At 40.1% G+C, this 25,638-nt stretch overlaps 1 protein-coding gene across 1 annotated transcript in view; it reads right to left on the minus strand.

The window, feature by feature from the left end:
* Window positions 1–18,931: 18,931 nt before the first annotated feature.
* Window positions 18,932–25,638, minus strand: part of CDC73 (cell division cycle 73) — a 182,376-nt gene continuing 175,669 nt past the window's right edge. The window contains exon 17 of the mRNA XM_005306881.5: window positions 18,932–22,593. Coding sequence (XP_005306938.1) covers window positions 22,557–22,593 — 37 coding nt within the window. The 3' untranslated portion in view covers window positions 18,932–22,556. The remainder of the gene's footprint in view (window positions 22,594–25,638) is intronic.

Genomic DNA, 25,638 nt, shown 5'->3' on the forward strand with positions numbered 1-25,638 from the left:
AGCCCTGGCCGCCCCCCTTCTCCCCCCCCCCCGCTAGCCGGGGCATGTCTGCAGTGCAGGGAGTCCCCCTGCACCCTGGCTCCAGCCACCCCGCAAGTTTTTTTTTCCCCCTGCTCTGCCGCTCCGGCCACGCCGCAGTTTTTTTTTTTTTTTTTGGCTTGGGGCAGCAAAAAAGCCAGAGCTGGCCCTGACAGTCAGAAGATGGAGTCCCAGTGGAACTGATGCATAGTTTGGATCTAAACATCAGAACACTTATTTGAACATAGGTCGGGTTTTTTGTAGAGAAACAACAATGGTTCAAGGGAGAATACTAGATTTGTTTATGGGTAAACTGATGACCAAGGGTTTTCTTTAGGTTAGACAATAGGAGCTGATCACTCTTGGCTATGGGTGGTATTTTCTTCCAGGGAGCTCACAGTGCAACTAGGCTGCTTCAGTATTTTGGATATCAATCAAGGATTCAGTACTAGTCTGATAACTGCTGAGCTGGGTGTGGGCAGACATAGGTTCATTAACATCTGGAGATTCCCATGATACAGGGCTTCCCTGCTTTTCTGGTCCCAGAGTTCAGTGTGGTTCTCTGTTCTTCATTCTGTATGCTCATCCCTGTCCTATCTTTCATGCAGATGAGGCTAGGGGAGTTGTCTCTGCTCTCCATTCTGTATGCAAATGGAGAGGTCTTAATCTTGTCACCCTTGTCAGGAGGGGGCTAGGTGTGTCTCCAAACGCCCTTCACTGCTCTCCGCAAGCCTTTTCTCTGATCCGTCTTGGTTCAAGCAGAGAGCGGAGGGGTGGGGTGTCCCTCATGAGTCAGACAGGCCAGACACTGCGCCCGGGTTCCCCAAAAACACAGAGCTGACTGGTATCAGCTGCATACCCCTGCTCAGGGGGGCCTGGATGCTAAGTAGGTGCACCTCAGCCCACCCAGGCCCATCTGTAGCTACGCCCCTGTCCCGCCCCTCTCTAAGAACTACACAAATCAAATTAAGTTACCTCAGCTCAGTCAGAAACTTAACACACAACTGAAATCAGTGTCTTAAGGATGAATTGGCTTCTGCTCATCAATAGATGCTGTGCTCTACTAGGGCCAGATAACAGCACCTTGTGTCACCTCCTCTTACTTAAATTCATGTCTCCATGTGTTATACTTTCCCAAACAGTGATAACTGTGGCTTTTCATCGCCATATATTCAATGAACATATGCTCATTCTTTCCCATCTCCATATTTTTTGAAAACACAAAGGATACCAATCTTCTAGGGGAATATGGCACTGCTTATAAAAAGCCATGAAGCTGCGCATCAGCCAACGATATATTTTGTATATCTGGCTCATTCACACTGTGGTTCATTTGAAGCTCTCTTTTTTCCTTTCCTGGTTTACCATTATGCAGTTCAATTGCATACATTTTCTTAGTCTTAGAGATGAAAATTCTAGTAAAACATATTAGTCAGCACTATCTTCTCTGCCTCACCTTAAAAATAAACTAGTTAGGAAGCAGGATATTGCTGCTTTCTATAAAAATTCATATAAATATAAAATCAGGGATAACTTACATTTACCATACATAGCCACTATCTCAAAGAACCACAACACACTTTAGTAATACTCTGTGTATAAGAATGACTTGGCCCCCACCGAAATGTTCATCAATATAGAAATACACTAAGGGGCAGATTTTTCAAAAGAACTCTACACGCTGAGCGATTAAGCTTCTGAAAATCAGACCCTGATTGATGTGCATATACAGGGGCTGAGCTCTTTTGAAAATCTGGCACTACATAGTAGTTTAGGACAGGAAATAAGGACAAGCATTGTCAATGCAGAAATATATATTTTTACAAGACTAGAGGACAGTATAAAAATAGCAAAAGAAATTAAGGAAAACAATCCAAAAATATATCATTTAGAAGTGGGCAGATACCTGGCTTAGAGTGGTTGAGCTACAGCTGAGAAGAACAACGTTCCAGTGGTTAGGGACATCAGTATCACCACCACCACCACAATGGTCCCTTCTGGCCTCAAAATCTATGAATCCTGGTGAATCCCAAAGAGACATGACCTCATGAAGCTCAAGAACTGTCCAGATCAATCTCTAGCTAGTTCCTTAAGGTGGTCTGGCTGGATATTCAATTTATGGCCACCATTGGTGATGTCCTTACACCAATAAAGATATTGGTGACCACATGATCACCATGTACCACCATTCCTTGGTAAACACATTGTCATTTGCAGGTGTTTTCCATCCTAGTAATATGTCTCTACCAAGAAAGCCACCGGTTCCAAACCACTGCTGATGAAAGTGGTTGGTGGGTTCAGCTATGAATATCCTCATTGTTGATCTTGTCCTGCAAGTTAATATGAAGCAGCTGAGCTATAAGAATTGAAAAATGTCAATCCACCACTCTTCAGCTTTCTTCATCTCATTGCCGTACAATAAGTTTCACTGCCATACAAGAAAGGCGGTATATTTCTGGTTCTAATGCACAACTTCATGGTAAGGTTGATGTCACAATGCTCCCACAGAGGCCACTGAAAGCCCAAAACATGGCAGTCACTGCTGCTATACAAGTGTCTACAGCTTTCAAGTATCCTCCAGAACTGTCTAGAGCATTTCCCAAGTATTTGACAGTTGCCAGCTGCTTGATGTCCCATCTGGACAGGTTAATACTGAGCTGGTTGTAGTCTGAAGCTGGAGGCTGCTTGAGGACATAGTGGCTGACTTTCCCTGTTCCTGGTGGGTGCTCGACCCCTCCCCTGCCCCTGGCCCCACCCCTGCATTGCCCTTGCCATGCCCCCATTCCACCACTTCCCCCAAGTCCCCGCCCCTGCCCTGCCTCTTCTCCACCTCCTCCCTTGAGCGCGCCGCGTCCCTGCTCCTCCCCCTCCCTCCTGGAAAGTTGTAAGCACCACCAAATAGCTGTTAGGCAGCAGGAAGCGCTGGGAGGGAGGGTGAGGAGCAGAGACGAGGCGTGCTGGTGGGGGGAGAGGAGGCAAGAGGGGGGAGCTTGGCTGCCGGTGGGTGCAGAGCACCCACTAATTTTCCCCCTTGGGTGCTCTAGCCCCGGAGAACCCACAGAGTCGGCACCTATGCTTGATGGTAGTGGCCAGGGATCTCGTTTTATCTGGATTAATAATCTGACCAATGTGCTCTGCTTCTTGCCTAATCGGTGATTAGCCTGGAATATAGTGGGCTCGGGTTCAATTCTCTGCTCTACCACAGACTTCCTGTGTGATTTTGGGCAAGTCACTTTTCCTCTCTGGACCTCAGTTCCCCACCCCTTAAAAGGCGATAATAGTACTTCCTTCCAACACAGAACTGTTGTGATCTCTGAAAATCTGTCCCCAATCAGTGGCGCCAGAATGGGGGGGGGGGGTGGCAGAGGGGAAAAGGGGACCATAGCCCCACCACTTTTAAAAGTAGTAAGGACTAGCAACGGGGGGGAGGGGGAGAGACAGGAGCTTGGGGGGAGGGGCAGTGTGAGGGCAGGGACTCCAGGAGAAGGGGTCATGCCACAGTTCAGGTGTAAAAAAAAAAAGTACAATGAGGTATTTATTGGTTTGAGGAAAGAGTTAAGGAAATTGTGAAGAATAAGAAGTCTAGAACGAGACTGATTAACCATACAATGCTGAGATCAATTTAAGAAAGCTCTCTGCCTCTCACAATTGCACAAGGAAGGAAATAACTAACTTTTCCAAGATATAGCATTAATACACTTTCCCATGAACATACTATATTATGGGACAACCCTGCATTTAAAATGGATTACAAAAAATAATTTATCTGACTTGAATAGAAAAAAGAAACTACTGGAAAGCAAGTCTTTCATAATGTGTTCCTCTGCTTAAGCAGAGATCTGTATGAATTAAGTGAACATAATAATTGGCACTATTTACAGTTAGGGAAGATGATCAGCTAATAAACCTGATTGCTGATATTTGCATAGGAACATCAGTCTGGTTATTACTGGAAGATTAGCTCCGACAACATTTAAATACCCTAATCTTTTACTAAATATAAACCAATTGCTTAACCTAAGGAGAACAGACTTGACATATGATTCTTCTAAGCAAGTTAAATTTTTTCATTTTCCCTTACCCCCCCCTTTTTTTTTTTTTTTTTTAAACTATGTCTCCGTCCCAGACCTCAAGCCCACCGTCTGTCATAATGTTTATAATCCCTTGTTTACTATAGGGTCTAATTCAACTCCTTTTGAAGCCAGTGATTGCTTTGCCACTGATTTCAGTTGGAGCAGGATCAAGGCCTCACATTCTTGGGATATGGATCTTGTGTTATTTTTATATAACCCCGATTCACCCGTTTAGGTTAGAGATAAACATACGTCTAACTTTAAGTAGATGAGTAGTCTCACTTACTTCCAGGAGATTACTCATGTGCTTAAAGTTATGTACATGTTTAAGTTTCTTACAGAAATGGCTCTAAATAATGAATGGTAATACACTGTGTTTGCCTCCCAGATACTACAGCGGAGGAAATATCTTGGCTAGGACAGTAAGTAAAATAATGGATCTGGTACAATTTGTACAACAGTGGATAATCAGCTAAACATGAGCTCCTAGTGTGACACTGTGGCTGAAAACGCTAAATGTGATCCTGGGATGAAGAAACAGGGGAATCTTGAGTAGAAATAGAGGCAATTTTACCTCTATATTTGGCACTGGTACAACCGCTGCTAGAATACTGTGTGCAGTGCTGGTGCCCAGAATTCAAGAAGGATTGGACAACGGGTTCACAGAAGAGCCACAAGAAAGATTAAAGGATTAGAAAACATGTTTTATAGTGATAGACTCAAGGAGCTCAATCTATTTTGTTTAACAAAGGGAAGGTTAAGGAGTGACTTGATTACACTAAGTACCTGCTGAACAAATATTTAATAATGGGCTCTTAAATCTAGAAAAAGGTACAACACAATTCAATAGCTAGAAGTTGAATTCAAATGGAAAATAAGGCCTAATTTTCAATGGTGAATAATTAACCATTGGAACAATCTACCAAGGGTTGTAGTGGATTCTCCATCACTGAATGTTTTAAAATTAAGAGTGGATGTTTTTCAAAAGCTATGCACTAGAAGTTATTTTGCGGAAGTTATACAGGAGGTCAGATTAGATGATCACAGTGGTCCCTTTGGGCCTTAGAATTTATGAAAGTTATCATAGATCTTCTTATACTAAAAGTGCTAATGAGACATTTAAAATATACTATCATTCAACAAATGAGGGTCTGGGATTCTCAAAAGTAAAATGATTTTGGGTGCCTCCATTTTTGAAAGTCCAACTACATACACTTTAAAGAGGCCTGATTTTCCAGATAATGTTGAACACCACCCTTCTGAAAAATCAAGACTCCTTAAGTGTCTCAAGTTGGATACCCAAAATCACTAATCGCTTTAGCCAAGATTTTCAAAAAAAGAACAAACAAAAAGCTGGAATTTCAAGGACAAAAATGGCAACTTGGGGCTGGATTTTCCAGACCTTACTCACACAGGTAGTCTGTCTTTAGAAGAATGGTCCTATTGACATCTGTATGCCTGTTCATGCAAGTAAAGACATGCATTATTGGCCACTTTAATAACCATTAAATGTGGATTCATCTGATAATTAATTCTTTCTGGAAATGATTATAAATTAAACTAAACTTAAATTCTAATTTGCCCACAGATCCACAAATATTTATAGTTGGAGCATTGCAATGTACCAACAAGGCTTCTGTAATTGCCAAATGACTAATTCTCAAAAATATTGGAAAGAAAAACAAACACACAAATAAAATAAATATAATGGAAAATCAGACAGGGCTTCTAGCCAGCATAGGAGAGTCATATCAGATAAATGAGAAAGAAATTAAAAGAAGTTGCATCCTGTTTGCTAGAAATGTACTGTATTTTTGTATTGAAAACACTATCTTATTTTAAACCAGTGGTTCTCAACCAGAGGTACACCGCTCTGGGTACGCAGAGGTCTTCCGGGGGTACATCAACTCATCTAGATATTTGCCTGATATTTACAACAGGCTACATAAAAATCACTAGCAAGTTCAGTACAAAATAAAAATTCATGCAGACAGAATGAGAAAGTAAGCAATTTTTCAGAAATAGTGTGCTGTAACACATTTGTATTTTGATGCCTGACTTTGTAAGCAAGTAGTTTTTAAATAGAGGTGAATCTTGGGTTGGCAAGACAAATCAGACTCTTGAAAGGGGTACAGTAGTCTGGAAAGGTTAAGAACACTGTTTTAAACAAAAGACTAATTTATTATTTTATATAAATAAAATACAGAAGTCCCATGAAGGGCCCAATCTTGCAGTGCTTGCTTAGGCAACCCTCCCATTGATCATCGGATGACGCACTGTAACAAAGCATCAAACACAGGTGAAGATAAATATTGGTTTTATCAAACTATATTAAGGTTTTGGACTGACACCCATCTGAATATCTTTCACATTAGTTTGACAATAGCAATCTAAATGCCTTTGGAGCCTAAGTCCCATTAACTTTCAGTGGACTGTGCGCCAAAGCCACTTTGGAAAATGTTACCTAAAATCCATCGAGACCTTAATGGAATCCCTGGCTCTTCTCTTACTTATGGTTAGATAAACCTGTTTCATCCCTACCTCTGTGGGCTCACTTGACCCAATATTATTCATTTTAGAAGTGGTGCCCTCTTGTAACAATTTCAAGAGACATTTGTGGAAAATTCCAGTAAAAGCAGCTTAGTTCTGCAAAGCCTGCATAGTGATTGTGGAATTCATAGCTTCAGTGGTACGGTTTATTATCTGGTAGAAAAGGCTGTTTCAGAATAATGGAAGTTAAAAGAGAGTGGAGAGCAACTACCCTTCCTAAAAATCACACATGGTATAATGTATAGCTCTGATGTCCCCAGAGCTACTGAAAACTACTCAATTGGGGCAGGCATCAACACCCAGTGAAGTTAATAGAAGTCTTTCTATTGACTTCAAAGGCTACTGGAACCAGGCTGTTAGTTGCTGCTTTCCAGACATGAAAGGCAGCTTGAATTTTTAATGAGAAGACACTTATGACTGGTAATCTCTTGCTAAGCAATGGAAGTAGATTTCTACAGAGGTTCAAGATAAAAAACTATCCAGCTGTATAATAAGTATTTCACAATCATCACATTTAGATGCAAGCAGAAATGCTATGGCCAAGGCCAGATTGAAGCATAGGTCTATCAGGGCAATTGTCCTTACACACTCATAGGCACAAGGCCTACCTTCTAGGGTGGTTGGGTAGACAAGTAGTTTTGACAGACTTCTTTTTTTAAATTTCATTTAAGTTGTGAAGATTGTACTTCACTACTAGTGTCTAAATTCCTCTCTTTAGCAGTCTCCTGGGGCCCAGCCCCCCGATGGTATAAATCAACTTAGCTCCACTGGAGTTAGTGAACCCATACCAATTTATGCCAGCTGAAGTTCTAATCCATAGTCTCACATTATACATACACACGCCAGCACATCTCTCCCCGACCTGGCTGAACCTCAGTGAAACTATTAAACAACATACCAAGTTGAAATTTTGGTAGGTTGGATTTCTCATCTATTCGCAAGTAATTATTTGGGGCAGATTAACAGGTATAGAAAAGGAGGACTCCATGAAGCATTTATTGCTGGGAACAACTTTTAAATGGTGATACACCAGCTGACTGATTTAGCTGCAGGTGAAGATGTAATAGCTAGGGAAAGGACTAAGAGAATAGTGTATTTTTGTTACATTGTTTTATGTTAGTTACATGGGTATGTGCGCCACTAAAGGTGGCATGATGGAGAATTCAAGCTGTTGCTGAATGAAAATTTTAGGCTAAAAGTTGCCATTTAGATCTTTCTCTTGCCATTTCAGATAGAGAAGCTTCATAACACTTTTTGTAATCCCTAGAGCCCAAAGTACTGTAAAATAATTACCAAATAAGCTTTTAAAAAAGTATAATTTTTTGAGCTATTGTGGGACATAAATTATTCCTTTGATACTCAGCACCCCATCTTCTTTTTATGACTTAGTAGAACCCTTCTTCTCACCATCTTGCTGCTTCAAGCTATTGGGTTGCTCTGTGCTGAAAAAAAATCAGCAGAAGATGAAGGATTGTACTGAAGAAAAGTGGTTGTGATGTTGCACTCTATATGATTTTATGATAATATGCTAATGAGTGTGAATATGATGTAACTGAGATATGCGTCATGCAAAAGGTCTCTTGTAAGATATCATTACAAAGTTTATAATCTACTGAGTGTTCATCCTATTTGTATGAATGTATTATTCTTGTCTCTGAAACTAGAAATATAACTCTGAGGATCTATTGTAATTATGCAAAGTGCGGGCCATTAATGGTGGTTTAGAATCTTGATGGCTCCCATTAACCAGGAGATGGCTCTGTTTTATTTCTAAGTCTGTATACCTGTGTGCTGGCAAGTGGGTAATGAAATCTTACAGTGACATGTGATCATGTCACCTGAACTGGAATCCATCTTTAACCCTGTGCTTTTCCATTCAGAAGGAGGGGTTGGAACCCAGAGATGGACAAAGAATTCACGCCTTATGCAAAAGATATATAAGTAGGTGAAACAGAATAAAGGGTTGGCAATCATGAGAAATCCCCTAGCTCCAACTTGAGCTGGAGCAAGGGCTGTACCAGGAGAAAGTATTGTGCCCAGACTGGAAGGCGCCTAGTTTGTGATAGAAGCTTATTGAAACATCATAGAATCATAGAAAATCAGGGTTGGAAGGAATCCGTGAGGTCCCGTGACTTTACTGAACCGCCGTGACTTCTTCAGCTTCAGCGGCTGAAGCTGGGGCTGGAACCAGGACCATGCACCTGAGCCCTGCAGCTTGAGCCAGGACCGTGCACCCCTGCACCACAGCTTGCAGAGGGGGGCTGCAGCAGGTGCCGTCTGCCTCCCTCATTGCTTCCAAGGGCCCTGTTTCCCCTAACCCTCGGCTGTGGTTAGGGTTGTGCGTATGTGGCTGGGGTTGGAACTGGGAATGTGTGCCCCACAGCTACAGCCGTCTCTGGAGTGAGGGCTGCGTGCTCCCACTGGAGCTGGGGCAGTGCCCCCCATGGTGGGAGGGACAGGGCTCTGACCTCCCCCGCCCCACAATGGCAGGGGGGCTCGGCCTGCCTGCCCCACCCCATGGGACTCCAGCTGTCATTCCTGCTCCCCACCTTTCCTAGCCCTGCCTCCCAGTTATTTTTAGTGAAGTCAGAAGGTCCTGTGAATTTTTATTGCCTATAACCTGTCCGTGACTTTTACTAAAAATAATAGTGACAAAATCTTAACTTTAGTTATAAGCCCCTTTACTTTGGTCAGTATCAGTGTGAAGACTTAATTTTTTTCTTTGAAACAAGACTTGAAAATAAAAGTCAAACATTTCACTTATTCTGAAATGAACAGAAAGCTGGAAAAAGAGAAAACTACCAGGGGTCTACCAACTAGGTATAAAATTTGTCCATGATATAGAGTGTTGAATTTATATCAGTTCATTACTTAGAACAAATTACTCAAGAGTCACTGACCTTCAGCTTATGTATTTATTTTAATATCATTTATTGAAATATCTTCACCTGGTCCTGGGCTTCTGCATCTGGTTTTAGAATAAAAGCAAATCAGCATATTTGGTAGAATCAGATATTGCTGGATACTCCATAGCCTCTGAAGGCATGACTTGCAAAATTGATGGCATAAATCATGGTACAAGCCCAATGATTAAGTAAAGACAAAGGTTTTAAGATGCTCATCTTCATGTTTTATGGCAGAGTGTCAAACATTTGCTGGAATACCAGCAGTGACTTGGTATTAATTTTGGCTTTCAGATTGTGAGGATAAGAGCACTGTTGAGACAGTCTGTGTGATGTTCCATATCCATATCCTCATGCTGTTCCTGTCTAAAGCACAGACCATATCAAATCAGTCATTTGTAAGCTCTTTCTTAAGATGAAGTTTTGACAAGTATTTATTCTGCTATAATTCTCATAAGCCATTTCTCACTTTGACAAAATGGTTAAAAGTGACCATAGCTTTCTTCTATCATCTTCCTGGCCAGCTACACTTTCACCTTGAAGGTTTGTACAAGTATTTCAAGAAGCATAGCACAGAGAACTACCCTCACATGCAGTTTTAGATTAGATAATGTAAGTCCTACCCTGGACCCTGGTTTTAGACCCCAAATCACCTTCCACCCATGTGAACTTGGTATTCTGTAAATCTCTTGAGAGCTCTGTACTTTATCATGGTATACTGTAAAAATCATGGTGCCAAAAAAAAAAAAGCTATGAAGTATGTCATGAGATCTTTCTTTGCATTAAAATTCTATTCTTGTAGAAAATCTGCACGAGTTGTGTTTACAAATACTAACTGAAGATGCATTTGGCTGTATTGGTATTTAGGGGAGTGAGAGGTCGCCAAAGGAAAGACCAGATATTGACCCAGGCCAAAAAGACTGAGGAAAATATTCAGAGAGCCAAATACATGAAGAATGATAAATGTTAGAAAAGAAGGTACCTCTTATACCAATGAATTGAGCTGACTGCCATTGTAGGATCATTCTCTACAGTGAATTCCCTACACATGTAGACAAGGTGTTAATCAAATTTTAGGTAAGACGTTAGAATATTTGTCCAGTGAACACCACAGTGCTTTCCCTAAATAATTTTTAAGTGTTCTAAACACGTGTCTTATGCCAGGTGTTACTGACAAGAAGAAGAGCTGGGCTCAAATATCTAGGAGTTTCTCTTGAAATTAACAAATGTACTGGCTCAAGCCCCTGCCCAGAAACCTGGAAGAACCTAGATTGCTTTCCTGAATGGCCATATTGGGTCAGACCAAAGGTCCATCTAGCCCAACAGCCTGTCTTCTGACACTGGCCAATTCCAGGTGCTTCAGAGGGAATGAACAGAACAGTTAACTATCAAGTGACCCATCCCCTGTCGCCAATTCCCAGCTTCTGGCAAACAGAGGCTAGGGAAATACTTCTCCCATCACAAACAATGGATCTGTGTATAAAACAAAGAAACCTTTATTGAGAGAGAAAGGCACACTATATTAATTTGGTGAAACAATACATCAACTACATGTTTATACAGAAAGACTCCCACCCCAAAATTACCTTTCGCCAGTCCTTTGCCTCAGTTTCCTCACCTGCTGATACGTCTGTCTGGTGGACAAGTGTCACATTGACACCTCATTTCCCCTCACCACCCACTTTCCCTTCTGTCAACCCCACTCTCACCTTGGTGTTAGTGATTAGTGAAGGGCATGTCTGCACTACAGCCCCTGCAGCTGTAGTGCCATAGTGTAGACACTTCCTACATTGACAGAAGGGGTTTGTCCACTCATATAGTTATTCCATCTCTCTGAGAGGTAGTAGTTGTGTCGACGGAAGAATTCATCCATTGGGCTCACCATGTCTACACTAGGGGCTAGATCGCCCAAAGTACAGTGCTCAGGGTATGAAAAATTTCACAGCCCTGAATAACGTAGCTTAGTCAATTTAATTTTTAAGTATAGACTAGGCCAAAGTCCAGAGATGGGGAACTTACTAGCGCAGGTCCATCTCCAGCCCCTAGGGGAAAACGCTGCCTGACTTTTGTGAAGAGCTGCCCTGCTACTGGCTTGTCACCACTTTCCCATGCAAAGTATTTCACAACTGACAGTTTCACAGTAGGAAATTTCCCCTGCTGTTCAGTCTAAATTTTCCCTTTCTTAATTTCATCACATTATTTTCTTTAGCAACCTTCTTGTACTGTCCTAATTGTTTGTATGATAGCACCCAAACACCCCAATTTCTACAAAGACTTTATGATGCTAGGCACTGTATAGAATAAATGGTGACCCCTATCCTGCAGAGTTTACCATCTAAATTTGAGACATAATACACCTGTTGGGTTTACACAAACAGCATAGAGAATGGACAGACCAGGATAAGATTAAGAATACTGCATAGTTATATATGGCACAGATAAATTGCCTGACAGTTACCCTTGGATTCTGGGGAACTAATAGCTTGCTCAACAGCAGGAGTTAGAACCGAATGGTATCTGGCAATCACAGGAACATGGAAGTGATACTAGACCTTTGTTCAACTACTACCCATTACATTGAGCATTTGCTTTGCCTTGGTCACTCAAGGCAAGGATTGTTCTTTGGTAAGAAGTTGGTTTTTTGGGGTTTTTGTTTTTGCCAATGAGCATAAAAAGGGTTGCCTTGTGGTTAAAGTGATAGACTGGAACATCTGGGGTCAACGCCTGACAGATTTCAGGTGGTGCTCGGGCTAATCATGTAAGTTCTATCTGCCATCTTTAAAATGAGGGTGAATAGTTCCTGTCCTTCCCTTTGTCTGTTATCTATTTAGACTGTACACTCTAGAAGGCAGGGATGGTCTTAGTATGTGTATATACACCACTGAGCACAACAGGGGCTCTAGCTACTAGTGTAATCCAAATAGTAAGCACTAACAACTTTATTTTAGAACCCTGGCAATGAACGTGAAGAGAAGCATGACAAGATATTTAATATGAGCACATCACTTACACATGCAATGAGACTGCATTGTAATTATTGTTAATGGGCAATTTTCTACCCAACTATCTAGAAACATCAAGTTTACAGATAGCAATAGCAAGTGTTCAGTTTTTTTTTTAATTTCCAACTTTTCTCAACTGTTAGCTTTAGTAAAAGCCAGAAAACTTACACATCGTAAACCTGAGCACCTCACAATTTGCATAGAACATTTAACCATAATGCGTTTTGCTGGACACATCCAGAAGTACGGCCAAACACATGCATGTTTCTACTCTTGCATGTGCATAACCATATCAGAATAAGAGCAAGGAGTCTGTTCTGTTTCTAGCACACATACATAGCGTATTCATACACCTGAATAAAACTGAGATGAAGTATATCCTGGAACATGGCCTCACAGAAGGAGAGTTGCCATTCTCTGTACTTCATTGTGGAAAGGCTTGTATTGAAAAGAGCATCTGAAGTCCTGAGTTTCACCCTCTTCACAGTAAACTATTTTTATATTCTGCTTGTAATATTCTTCTATTGGTCTTCCAGTGGGATAAAAAACAGTAACAATTTTTCAGCTTGTCAGCACTTAGACTACCATAAAAAGAAGCTCCATTGTAAAGAGCCAGTATGTGTCATACAAAAAGCTAACTAATCAATATATAGCACGTTGGAGATTAAATCTTGACAGCTTGGTCACTGCTTTACCACAACTACCTAAGCAGCAGCAAGTGTGTCCTTTACTGCTGTCAGTACTGCTTGAAACTCATACATATACTCCCAGTGGTCCTTTTTCAGTATGGGAAACACTACATTTCTTCTTTAGAATGACAGCAGTTGACTTCTGACTGAGTAAAAGGACCCTAACAGGTCACATTAATCAATCCTGATATTCATAAGGCAAAATCTAGTAATATAGCTTGGGATCAAAGTTAAAAATATTGCAGACAAATAGGTAAGTTTACAAGTTCCCATAAATTTCAGTGTACAACCCAATTTTACATTGTGTGCAAAGTCTGACAATAGCTCAATTGTTGCCAAAATTTTGGTAACAGAACTATTTTTTTTAAACAACCAATTCATTACTATGCATCATTTATCTGAAGCAAGTTTTCTATTGCGTTTCAATGATATGTCCATTCATGCTGTCAAACAAGCTGTTGCAGCTTCAGTCCAGTTCAGTGTGGGGAGAGTGAGATGTTTCCTTATTTTTGTTCTCCCATGCCCAATTTGCAAAGTTCATCACTGATGTTCATGTTGTAGGAAGATATTTGTGCTTTGAAATGATTACTGGGCACTACTTTTAGCTGAGAAATCTTGAAATTACTAGTTGGATTCTAGTTAGTAAGATACACATTTTGAAATTCTTTATATCAGTGTTAAAAATTAGTAAGCAAGCTTGGATAGCCTATTCCGACTATAGTATAGTAAAAATGGCAAAAATAACCCAATATGGATGCAATTATATCACTATAAAAGTGCTTTTATACTGGCATAGCTATTCAGGGGGAGGGGGAATATTTACACCAGAATCATTCACCTTCACATCAATATATAAATGTACCCCCACATGGGCTTTTATCAGTATAACTATTTTAAGAATTCATACCCCTCTAACCAAAATAATTATACCAGTACAACTTTCAAAGCCTCAGAAGGTTCTTTTCAGTATTTAATGTGAGTTTTAGTGGTGAAAGGTGCTGGATGTAATAATACAAGTTTTCCTATACCAGTCTGCCAACAAGCCTAACCCTGACCTGGAGGGACCCCTTCTACAAAGATCAACATTTCACTTACATCCCCCATAGGGAGGCTGGGAATGTTTTACTACCTATCCCCGTAGAGAGGAAAACCTGGCCACTCTTATAGGAAGAACACAAACCTAACAATCTCTGAGTGAGATTTTTTTATACCTGGGAGACATGCCACAGTGAAAATTAAACCTGTCAGATTAGATATGTGAAGAAATAAAATGTGAAGTGGTACTACATCCTCCACCACTGGCCTCAGGCTACACATGTGACTCTGCAGAGAAACCTAAGAACATAATGCAGGGACATTTCTGGGAGTGAAAGCTTATCCCAGTCTAGTCTAGTGAAGGGTACGAAAAAAAAACTGGAGGCTGCCTAGTCCCATTCTGGGAGGAATGATTTAATGGTATCTCTTTAAAAAAAAAAAAAAAGATTCTGATTTAGGGCCCGAGCCAAAACCCACAGACTGCAAACTCTTAAAAATAAGAGAAATATAACCATCACATCCCTTGAGTATCAACATAGGCTTTAATTTTCAGTCTACCTGCTGAGTGCTTATATCTCAGTAGGCAACAAATGGATAGGTGTCTTAAAGATTAGTACCAGTCTCAAAATTGGACCCCAAAATGAACAGGCAGCCAGTGGAGGGCACAGCTCTCGACCATCAGTCTAGCTCAGATAGGTCATGCTTGCTAGGTCCTCATCTAAGATGACAGTGTAGTTCCCTGGAAAGCTGGAAGAGTTTCCAGCTACTGTCACTTCTTGCTTAACAAGGAGCAGTGATGAATCCACTGAAACTCTATACTTTGCACTATTTTGACTATCAGAGAACAGATATAGTTAATGGGAGGGGTAAGGTTACTGCTAATTGATCCAAGTACTTCCTTCTTCCTACCGGATGACTTCAGCCTTTCCTGAATCAGATGCCTACTGCCCAGTTTCACATGTCTTGCGGCCATTAATATATGCAGTGTAAACATCAGTAGAAAAGATGAGAAGCAAATTGGGAGCACTGTAGTCCATCGAGTCACACGTCTTCTCCTCAGGAACTTATATGGATTGTGTGTTAAAAAGAGGAGGGAACTGAGCTGAGTCTTAATCCCCTCAAAGAAATGCAAGAGGAAATATCAAAAACTTTATAATGCTTCACTATCTATTCCTACTGAATCATGTTTGCATTTCAGGATATAACTAAGCATATAAATCTCATTATCAAAAGGTTTCAGAGTGGTAGCCGTGTTAATCTGTATCAGCAAAAAGAATGAGGAGTACTTGTGGCACCTTAGAGACTAACAAATTTATTTGGGCATAAGCTTTCGTGGGCCAAAACCCACTTCATCAGATGCATGGAGTGGAAAATACAGTAGAAAGAAAGCTAATTTCCCCCCTCCTGTTACTCACACCTTCCTGTCAACTGTTTGAAATAGGCCATCCTGATTACCACTACAAAAGTTTTTTTTCCTCCTGCTGATAATAGCCCACCTTAATTGATTTGTCTTATTAGAGTTGGTATGGCAATTCCCATCTTTTCATGGTGTGTGTGTGTGTGTGTGTGTGTGTGTGTGTGTGTGTCTTCCTACTGTATTTTCCACTCCATGCATCTAATGAAGTGGGTTTTAGCCCACGAAAGCTTATGCCCAAATAAATGTGTTAGTCTCTAAGGTGCCACAAGTACTCCTCATTCTTTTTATTATCAAAAGGAACGCCTGTCATAATTACAACAGGGCACAATAGTATATCTCAGGAATAGAACGCCCTCCAAGAATGGAAGCTCAAAGCAACTGCAGCACACTGTTCCCTGACTGAAAATCAGTAAAATATTAGTGGACTACTCTTGCACTGAAAGGAAATTACAAATTCTACTCAGATGAAATCCATTAAAGCCTGCACTAAAAAGCAGGTTCTAAGGCAAAACCTTTGCTCATTTGTCTATTGATTGAATCAGGATATTAATGATCTGCCTATTATTATTTGTGGAGGACAACATTGATTTAGAGCTGCCAGTAATAATTTATGTATACTGTATCTTGACCTGGTTAGTGGGATAATTAGTGTATGAGTATCTTGGATTAAATCAACTGTTGGGAAAACAACCAGGAAGGCAAGACAATAACTTGACATAAAACATCCACACACACACACACATTTGGGGGGTTGTTACAAAACACTTGAGGCATAATGCAAGGGCCTTTTAATTTGATGCTCTAGCTCCACTATCTGCAGAGTTCAAACTGGTTTAGGGGAGCATATTAAAGCCTGGTAATTTGAGAACAAAACTTTTGACTGGATTTAATAAGAGGTTCTTAAAGTCAGGGGGAGAATGTGTTAAGAGAAGAGACTGAGTCCCAGACTCCCAAAGGTTAGGAAGAGACAGGTCTGCCAAGGACTCTAGGTAAGATAAACATACATGTAAACACCCTAAATTACTCCTGAAGGGAAGAACTGCAGATGCTAAACTCAATTAGATCAGATAAGCGAGCACAGTTGGTGCAGACAGCTGTAGTCCAGGACCCTATCTAAGAGTGTGAGAAATCATCTGATTCCCCCCACCAGGAGAGGTGAAGACATGAGGACTGTGAGCTGAGGGTTGCCCTAAATGGGTCATAGATGCAGCTAAACCTGTAACAATCACAGCATATATTTAAACATGTTTAGATGAGAAGATGCACTGGTCTGTGCTAGCGCTATCAAACTACTTGAGAACACACACACTAATCCTGTGAGATTAATAAATACTTGAGGTATCCAATTTTCAATTACAGCCAACTCCCTCCGCCAAGTTAAAACATACAGCCTGATGTTTTCTTTGTAAGCAACAATAGCACTTCAAGTCCCCTCACCAGTGATGTCACACTACCAGTGCCCGGAGTCCACGGTAACCTTTTGGTCACACTTTATATTAAGGTGCCATTTATAAATGGCTAACAAATTATTAATAGCTGTTATAAAGAATGTTACCAACATCAATAGTATGTTAAAGATGATTCTAAGTACATCAGTAAAAGCTATTATAGATCATAAGCTATAGTGGATCACAAAATATAGCAATAAAGAAAAGTATTGACCGGTTGGACTAACAACTAATCAATCATTTACTAACCCTTTTAAAACCATTTTTGGAACCTTTATACTAAGTGTAATCAATTTTTTCTAAGATCTAAAACAATTGCCCAAGATTCAACCCTTACACTTTTATAAAACGTCTCCTCCATCTCAACTTGCTACTCTTCATTCCTGGAAGATTCTAGAGAATCTCTCATTTTAAAACTCTCAGTCTTTAGGACACTGGGTAAATCTAGGCCTGAGTGAAATCAGTGGGAGTTTTGCCATTGATTTCTGCATGGCCAGGATTTCAACCCACCCCCATAAACAATCTGAGAAGGCAGCAGCTGGAACTGAAAAACTCTAGTTCACATAGGGCCACTCAAGCACTTTCATTAGGCAGGCTCGGCAAACTAGATTTAAAGTTAAGCTTCATTTTTTGCTTCCTTCGTTGCTTGTTATTTTAGACAAATCTGCACTCAGAACTTCAGGCAATTACAGTTTCAGGAAGATTTACATTTGACAATTTCAGGAATGTACACAAGCATGGTAATCAGGTTTTCTGATTTTGGGATAAGTGAAGAGTAGATGGAAAGGGAATTTACAGATGCAAATAAAATCCATGAACAGTAATACTTTTTTATATAGATTTTATATATTACCTCAGATCTTTTCCAGCTTTACATGTAAACTAGCTTATGGATTTAAATTTCAAACATTTGAGAATATTCTTTGGATCTGCACTCATTTACAAATCTTAAAACAACTTCTGTTTAAAGAAAAATGAATGCAATGAAGTCAACTTAGAAACACTGCCTGTCAACATTTGCTTCTTACCAAAATGTGTTCTACTTCAATAAATAACCATTTTCTCTGAGTTTACAGCAATTATATTTCTCACCAGCAGAGAGAAAAATGGAAGTCAACAGCAGCCCTCCCATACAAGTTACATTGCAGTATTCTCTATACTCACTGGCACCAAGCAGAGGATTGTTGGACTCAGCACACCATGCTTACACTGCCAAAAGGAAGGCGCTTCACTCCAACCTCTTCACATTATAAATGATTTCCTTCCACTCCTTATTACCTCAGGATTTACATACAAGGTTAAAGGTCTTCGGGTAAAGAAAAGACTGCACAGCAAACCAAAAAGATAAATGTGTACTTACAATTTCTAATGAAGCATGTATTCGTCCAGACAAATGAAACTAACAGGACCATAGCGCCTTAAAAAGCTGGTGCTACATAATTTAGAGAGCTACAATTTGATATTCACAGAATCCAATCTATATGGCACATTTTTCCACAAATGATTTCTTTTAGCATTCCAGGTGAACTTTAACCTGTTAGGCCAACAATTTCTTCAGGCAGGGATTTTTAATTTTTCATGAACACATTGGTTTAATAAAGAACTTGGCATTAGTTATGGCTTTTGAATTAAAATGAGCACAGCCTCACAACATTAAATTTTAAACCCACCATCTAATCCATTAATTTTGACCAGCTTATTTTTGTACAGTGTTAGCAAGTATTAGCAACTAAGTGCATATTTGATTGGGTATGAGAATGAAAAGTTAGAACAATAAAACTTATTTTTGAAAGTCATTGAAGAGAACAGTAATATTTTATACAGTGATTGAACACAGAATGAAAGCCAAAAACAAATGTGCTGTTCAGATAAACATTTATCTGACATCAAATATCACATTATCCTTGATCATAGGTTCAGCTCCTTTATGAACTTAATACATAGTACACTTCCCACATATTACTCCTTATCTGTATTCAAAAATAAGAAGTTTACAGTATTGTAGAATAGTTTTATAAATCATGTAGCTCAAGCACTGGCTTTTAGCATATCCTTGTAGAATTATCTTGATAGAAAAGAATTCCCTGCCAATAACTATATAGTAGTTAAGCCTATTCAGTTGAAGGTGCTGCTCCGTTATTTCTTCAGGTATACAAGTCCATTTAAAAAGAAATTACCTCTGTATTTACTTAAGAAATCTGCTTCTGCCACTTTGTTCAGTGCAGTGTTCAGAAAGCTCAAGTAGTGTACAGACAGTTCTTGCTTTGTATAAATTATAAGCAGTAATATTTTTAATATAAATTGGTATTTCAAAAGATCCCTATTGGCAGCTATAATATTGCTGTAATTTTTTTTAAACCCTGGCAGTATGGAACCCCGAATATCACACTGTAAGCCAGTTTCCATCTTGCTTTAGTACTTTTTAAACAATGATAGTAGAGGTGTTATTGTTTAGATATTTCAAAGCAGTTTTGATTATTAAAACAGAACTAGAATAGAGAAGAAACAGTCAATTTGATATTTGAACCCTATACTGCTTGTGTCATTTAACTTTTATGTAAAACGACAGTCAGTAAAATAGCTCACATTCTCACTTATACATTTTAATTTTCAATACAGTTTACACAATTTGTACACGTTTCAGCACTGCAAGCTCTTAAAACTGCTTACCAATAGGAATGCAGCTCACTTAAATGGCAGATAGTACAGCTTCTCCAGTTCCTGGTACCAGTTTTCCTTACACTTCATTAATTTTTAGATAAATTAAGCATAAGGTGATCTCAAACACCTGATCTGTTGTAAAATGATGCTGTATGGGTAAACTTTAAGTCCAAGTAGTTTCATAATGTGTGTATAAATGTATATATAGAAAGACCGCAGGAAAGCTATTCTGTGAGGACCTTACCCAACTCCCACTGAAGTCAATGGGAACTAATTGCACAATGACTTAGATAAATACCTCACTACCTTCATGAATGAAGAGACATAAAAGTGCCATCTCCTTCATAAATACGTTTTAGATCGTAATCACAAATTATATTGCAAATAGAAAATTCCAAAAGCTTAAAAGTCTGGCTTTGAATCCACAAAAAATGGTACAGTTCAACCAACAGATTTCACACATTCTGCTCTCCTGCCAGTTTCACACCTGCATCACTCCACTGACTCCAATGGACGTACACCAGTGTAAGTGAAATCAGAATCAGGCTATCTTCCAGTGTGCCACATTGAGCTTGAGCATTGCAGGGTCTGAGACTGACTGATGAGCTGTAGCACCATGTGCTTTTAACACACAACACAACAAACAGAGGATGGAGAAGAGAATGTCAATTGGACTTTGCATATTTAAAAAAAACACAGTATAATCTGTAAATTATAATGCATGTGAGCAGTACATGTACATACCAAAACCTCGTGGGAAAAGTTGCAGCTGCCCATTATAGTAGTCTTTTAAAAACTAAGTACGTTGCCCGCATACATAGTACTGACTAACTCTAAAAAATTTCCTATTTCTGAGCAGCAGAAACAGAAATATTAGATGCCCCAGAACTTCAGCAGTATGAAACCCCAAATTGTATTGATCATTTCTTCACAGTAAAAGTGCTGTGCTAAAGACAATTGTTCCCTAGTTTTATTCAAGGTTAAGAGATACAAAGAAAGGAAAATTCTGGTTAATTCTGTGAAACAGAATTAGTGGGAGAGTCAGTGACCTGGATCTGACCAAACCTCTTAAACCAGTTAAAGGAACTTTCTAAAAAGGATTTTATTTCATTATTTTACAGTCTTTAATTGTTTGCTCTTCTCAGTGATTTTGTGATATCCATTCAAAACTCCACTCTTAGTGCTACTGATGTGGATTTTAATTGCTATGAAAAAATTTGAATTGGGAGATTTTTATTTTTCCTACTTTTAAATTTAAAAATTGTAGTTTTAGTACAGTTGAGATGAAAATGTTAAGTATCACCAAAGCCATTGGGACCTCAGAGCCCTGGTATGCCAGTATGGTTCTAAAACTTCTGTAGGAGCTATGCTTCCAGTTATATTAAAAAATGAAGATAAAATGTGAAATAAAAGCAAAAGAAAATGAATATGTAGAATATTTTACTTTTGTCAAACCTCAAATGCAAAGCATAAGAAACATGGTTCGGAATTTAAGAGCAAAAATATAAGCACATTTTTTTCTACCCCAGAAAAGTCCATATGTATGTTATAGTATTTAATCATTCTATTATATCAACTGGTATACTATATTAAATTATGTCATAAAGTAAGTAGTTACCATAAACTCATACAAATACCAGTGTTTTCTTGCCTTAGTGATGCTCATAATCTAGATCAAGCAAATGTGTTCTTTGGTAACTGGAGTCGGTTTATTTTGAGTACAAGTGCAGTACTGCTGGAAGGCTACATTAGCTGCTCAGATCAGAAAATGGCAACTCCTGGAGACAAGGTTTGGGCTACTTTTGTCATAAGGGAAAAACATTAGAGGTTATCTAATGTACTGGCATTAAAAGTATTAATTCTGTGTGGTGACTTAAAAAAAGCAAACTCTCCCTCGTTCTATTCATTGTTTAGTCTATACAATGTTTGGACTCTCATATATAAAGTATTTGACAGGTGGTAGTGTACACATACACACTTTAAATTTTAAATTAAAGGATCTGTGTGGAGGATGGACACTTTGTGTTAACACTATTTGAATATATTTGTAATAAAGTTTAAAGATTTGTTAAACTGGAATATTATAAGCCCAAAGAAGTGGTTCTTGATTTTTCATCATCCCTTTTTCAACAAAACAGAATATACAGTACATATACAGGTTGACATTTTGATTTATCCAAAACAATTGTCACTTTGCTTAGTTTTGCAAGTCCTATAGACTAAAACATAATACCATTCACAACAAAATATTTTCAGTAAGTGAAACAATAAAGCAAAGGAAACCAGAGCTAAACTCAGAAGCAAAGTCATTTTGAAAGCCTCATAACATCGATCTATCTATCAATCTATATATATATATATATATATATATACACACACACACAAACACTCTAACCTTCAGTGAAGATCGACCTATTTTCTAATAAGGAACAAAAACATACTGTTTAAAAATTTTGCTAACTTAACAAAATGGGGAAGAAACTGCTGCTATCAAAATATACAATTTGATTTGCAGGCTAGAAGGCTAACATTATTAAAAAAATAGTTTTAAGCAAAACACTTTTGCTTGTAATAACAGCAGGTATCAACCTGCCATAGCACGAAGCATCCAAACAAGATCTTATAAAAGATTAAACTGTGACCCTTTCTTCATTTGTAAAGTTCCTGACAAATGCATACAGTGAGAGCCTTAGTCTCCAGACTGGAGCATCTTTCATATTTCTCAATCACACTCCACGAAATGAATGGCAGCCAGAGGATTCAGAATCTCAAATGGGATTTGTGCTTTACCATGTACCTGCAATGTTAACAAAAAACAGCATTAACAGCATTTTCTGGTAGTTATACAAAGTATTCATTCAAGAAACAATGCTGCACAGTAGGGAGAAAAGTAATATTATTTTAAAACCTAATTCTTAGAACATTAACAAATGTTAAAAGATCCAAAAAAAGATTCTTCATGAGTCATGAAAGTTGTGTACAATGCTGTGTTCCATATGTCTGAAGGGAGGACAGTCAAATGTTTCCTCCCAGGGAACTCTGGCTTGGTTTATAGACCACAGAAATGGAGGGCTGGAAGGGACCTTGAGAGGTCATCTAGTCCAGTCCCCCCCTCTGAGGCAGGATCAAGTAAACCTAGACCATCCTGCTGACAGGTGTTTGTCTAAACTGTTCTTAACCTCCAATGACAGATTACACAGCTTATCTTGGGAGCCTATTCCAGATCTTTATTATCCTTATAGTTAGAGATTTTCCTAATATCTAACCTAAATCTCTCTTGCTGCAGATTAAGCCAATTACTTCTTGTCCTACCTTCAGTGGACATCCAGAACAATTAATCACCGTCCTCTTTATAACAGCCCTTAATGTATTTGAAAACTTGTCAGGTCCCCACCCACACCCCGTCTTTTTCTTTCTTTCTTTCTTTTCCTGAAAACTAAATATGCCCAGTTTTTGTTTAATATTTCCTCAAGTCAGATTTTCCAAGACTTTCATCATTTTTGTTGCTCTCCTCTGGACTCTCTCCAGTGTCTCTACATCTTTTGTACAGTGTGGTGCCCAAAACTGGATGCAGTGCTCCAGCTGAGGCCTCACTAATGCCAAGTAGAGTGGCATTTCCATGTCTTATTTACAACATCCCCATTAACGCACCCAAGAATTATGAGTTTTTTTTGCAACTGCATCACATTGATTTATATTCCATTTGTGATCCACTAACCCCCAAATTATTTTAATCAATATTACTGCCTAGCCAGTCATTCCCCATTTTGTAATTGTGCATTTGATTTTTTTTCCCCTAAGAACAGTACTTTGCACTCGTCTTTACTGAATTTCATCTTGTTGATTTCAAAGACCAATTCTCCAATTTGCCACCGTGGTTCTGAATTCTAATCCTGTTCTCTGAAGTGCTAGCAATCCCTCCCTCCTTGACGTCATCCACAAACTATATAGACATACTCCTCTCCATCATTAAGTCATTAATGACAATACAGAATAGTACTAGACCCAGGACAGACTCCCGTGGGACCCCACGAAATACATCCCACCAGTTTGACAGCACACCATTGATAAAAGACAGTTACCTTTTCCGTAACTGGTGTTCTTTGAGATGTGTTGCTCATGTCCATTCCACAATAAGTGTGCGTGCTCGCCATGTGCACCAGTGCCAGAAATTTTTCCCCTAGCAGTTCCTGTAGGGGAGCGCCCCAATGACTCCAGGAGTGGCGCCACCATGGTGCGTTATAAGGGGCGCTGCGCGCTCCTCCCACCCTCAGTTCCTTCTTGCCAGACAACTCCGATAGTGGGGAAGGAGGGTGGGATGTGGAATGGACATGAGCAACACATCTCGAAGAACACCAGTTACGGAAAAGGAAACTGTCTTTTCTTCTTCGAGTGATTGCTTATGTGTATTCTACAGTAGGCGATTCCAGGCTATAACTGTTGGTACCATACACTGAACGAACAAGCAGTTTTGGGGACGAGCTGCAGCAAAGCTGGAGCAGAGCTGTTCTGAAGCACCTTTACTGGCAGCAAGAAGGAACTGAGGGTGGGGGAAGCGCACATGGAATATACATGAGCAATCACTCGAAGAAGAAATGTCTTTTCTTCTTCGAGTGATTGCTCATGTGCATTCCACAATAGATGATTCCAAGCTATACCTGTTGGAGGTGGGTAGGAGTTCACAGACACTTGAGATGGAGCACTGCCCTGCCGAACTCAGCGTCCTCCCTGGTCTGGGAGACTATTGCATAATGCGAAGTGAATGTGTGGCCCAATGACCATGTAGCAGTCCTACAAATGTCCTGAATAGGGACGTGAGCTAGCAGGGCGGCTTACGAGGCTTGCACCCTTGTCGAGTGCACTCTCACAATCGGTGGCAGGGGAACTCCCGCCAGGTTGTAACAAGTGAGGATACATGAAGTGATCCAGCTGGAGAGCTGCTGAGTGGAGATCGGCTTATCCTTCATGCATTCGGCCGTGGCGATGAACAGCTGTGAAGACTTCTTGAACTGTTTTGTTTGTTCCAGGTAAAATGCCAGGGCCCATCTCACATCTAGCATGTGGAGACGGCGCTCCTCACTAGATGTATGGAGCTTGGAACAGAGCACTGGAAGGAAAACGTCTTGGCTCATGTGATAGGAGGAGACCACCTTGGGGAGGAATGAAGGGTGTGGGAAGAGCTGGGTATTTCATAAAGATAAGGTTGTGTACAGGGGTTCGGAGGTCAGGGCTAGCAGATTGCCACAAGAAAGGCTACTTTCCATGAAAGGTAGAACCAGGAGCATGTGGCAAGTGGCTCAAATGGAGGCCCTGTCAGCCTGGCCAGAACCAAGTTCAGGTCCTACTGTGGGACCGGGGGCCTAACCTAAGGAAAGAGACGATCCAAGCCCTTAAGGAATCGACCGGTCATGATGTGAGAAAATACTGTGTGGCCCAGGACTGGCGGGCAGAAGGCCGATATGGCTGCCAGATGCACTTTGATGGACGAGGACGCTAGGCCTTGGGTTCTGAGATGAAGGAGGTAATCCAGTATAAGCTGGAGTGGGGCAGCCACTGGTGAGATGCCATGATCGGTGGCCCACCAAGAGAACCTTGACCATTTTGCCAGCTAAACGACAGTCCAAATAGGGAAAGCTACAGCAGAGAGCTGGAGCACAAGCAGTTCCGAAGCACCTTCACTGGCGGCAAGAAGGAACTGAGGGTAGGGGGAGCATACAGCGCCCCTTATACCGTGCCATGGTGCCGCCACTCCAGGAATCGCTAGGGACACTCCCCTACGGGTACTGCTAGGGGAAAAACTTCCGGCACCGGTGCACGTGGCGAGCACGCACTCCTATTGTGG

Source organism: Chrysemys picta, chromosome 8, assembly GCF_011386835.1.
Source record: "Chrysemys picta bellii isolate R12L10 chromosome 8, ASM1138683v2, whole genome shotgun sequence".
Classification (NCBI taxonomy): Eukaryota; Metazoa; Chordata; order Testudines; family Emydidae; genus Chrysemys; species Chrysemys picta.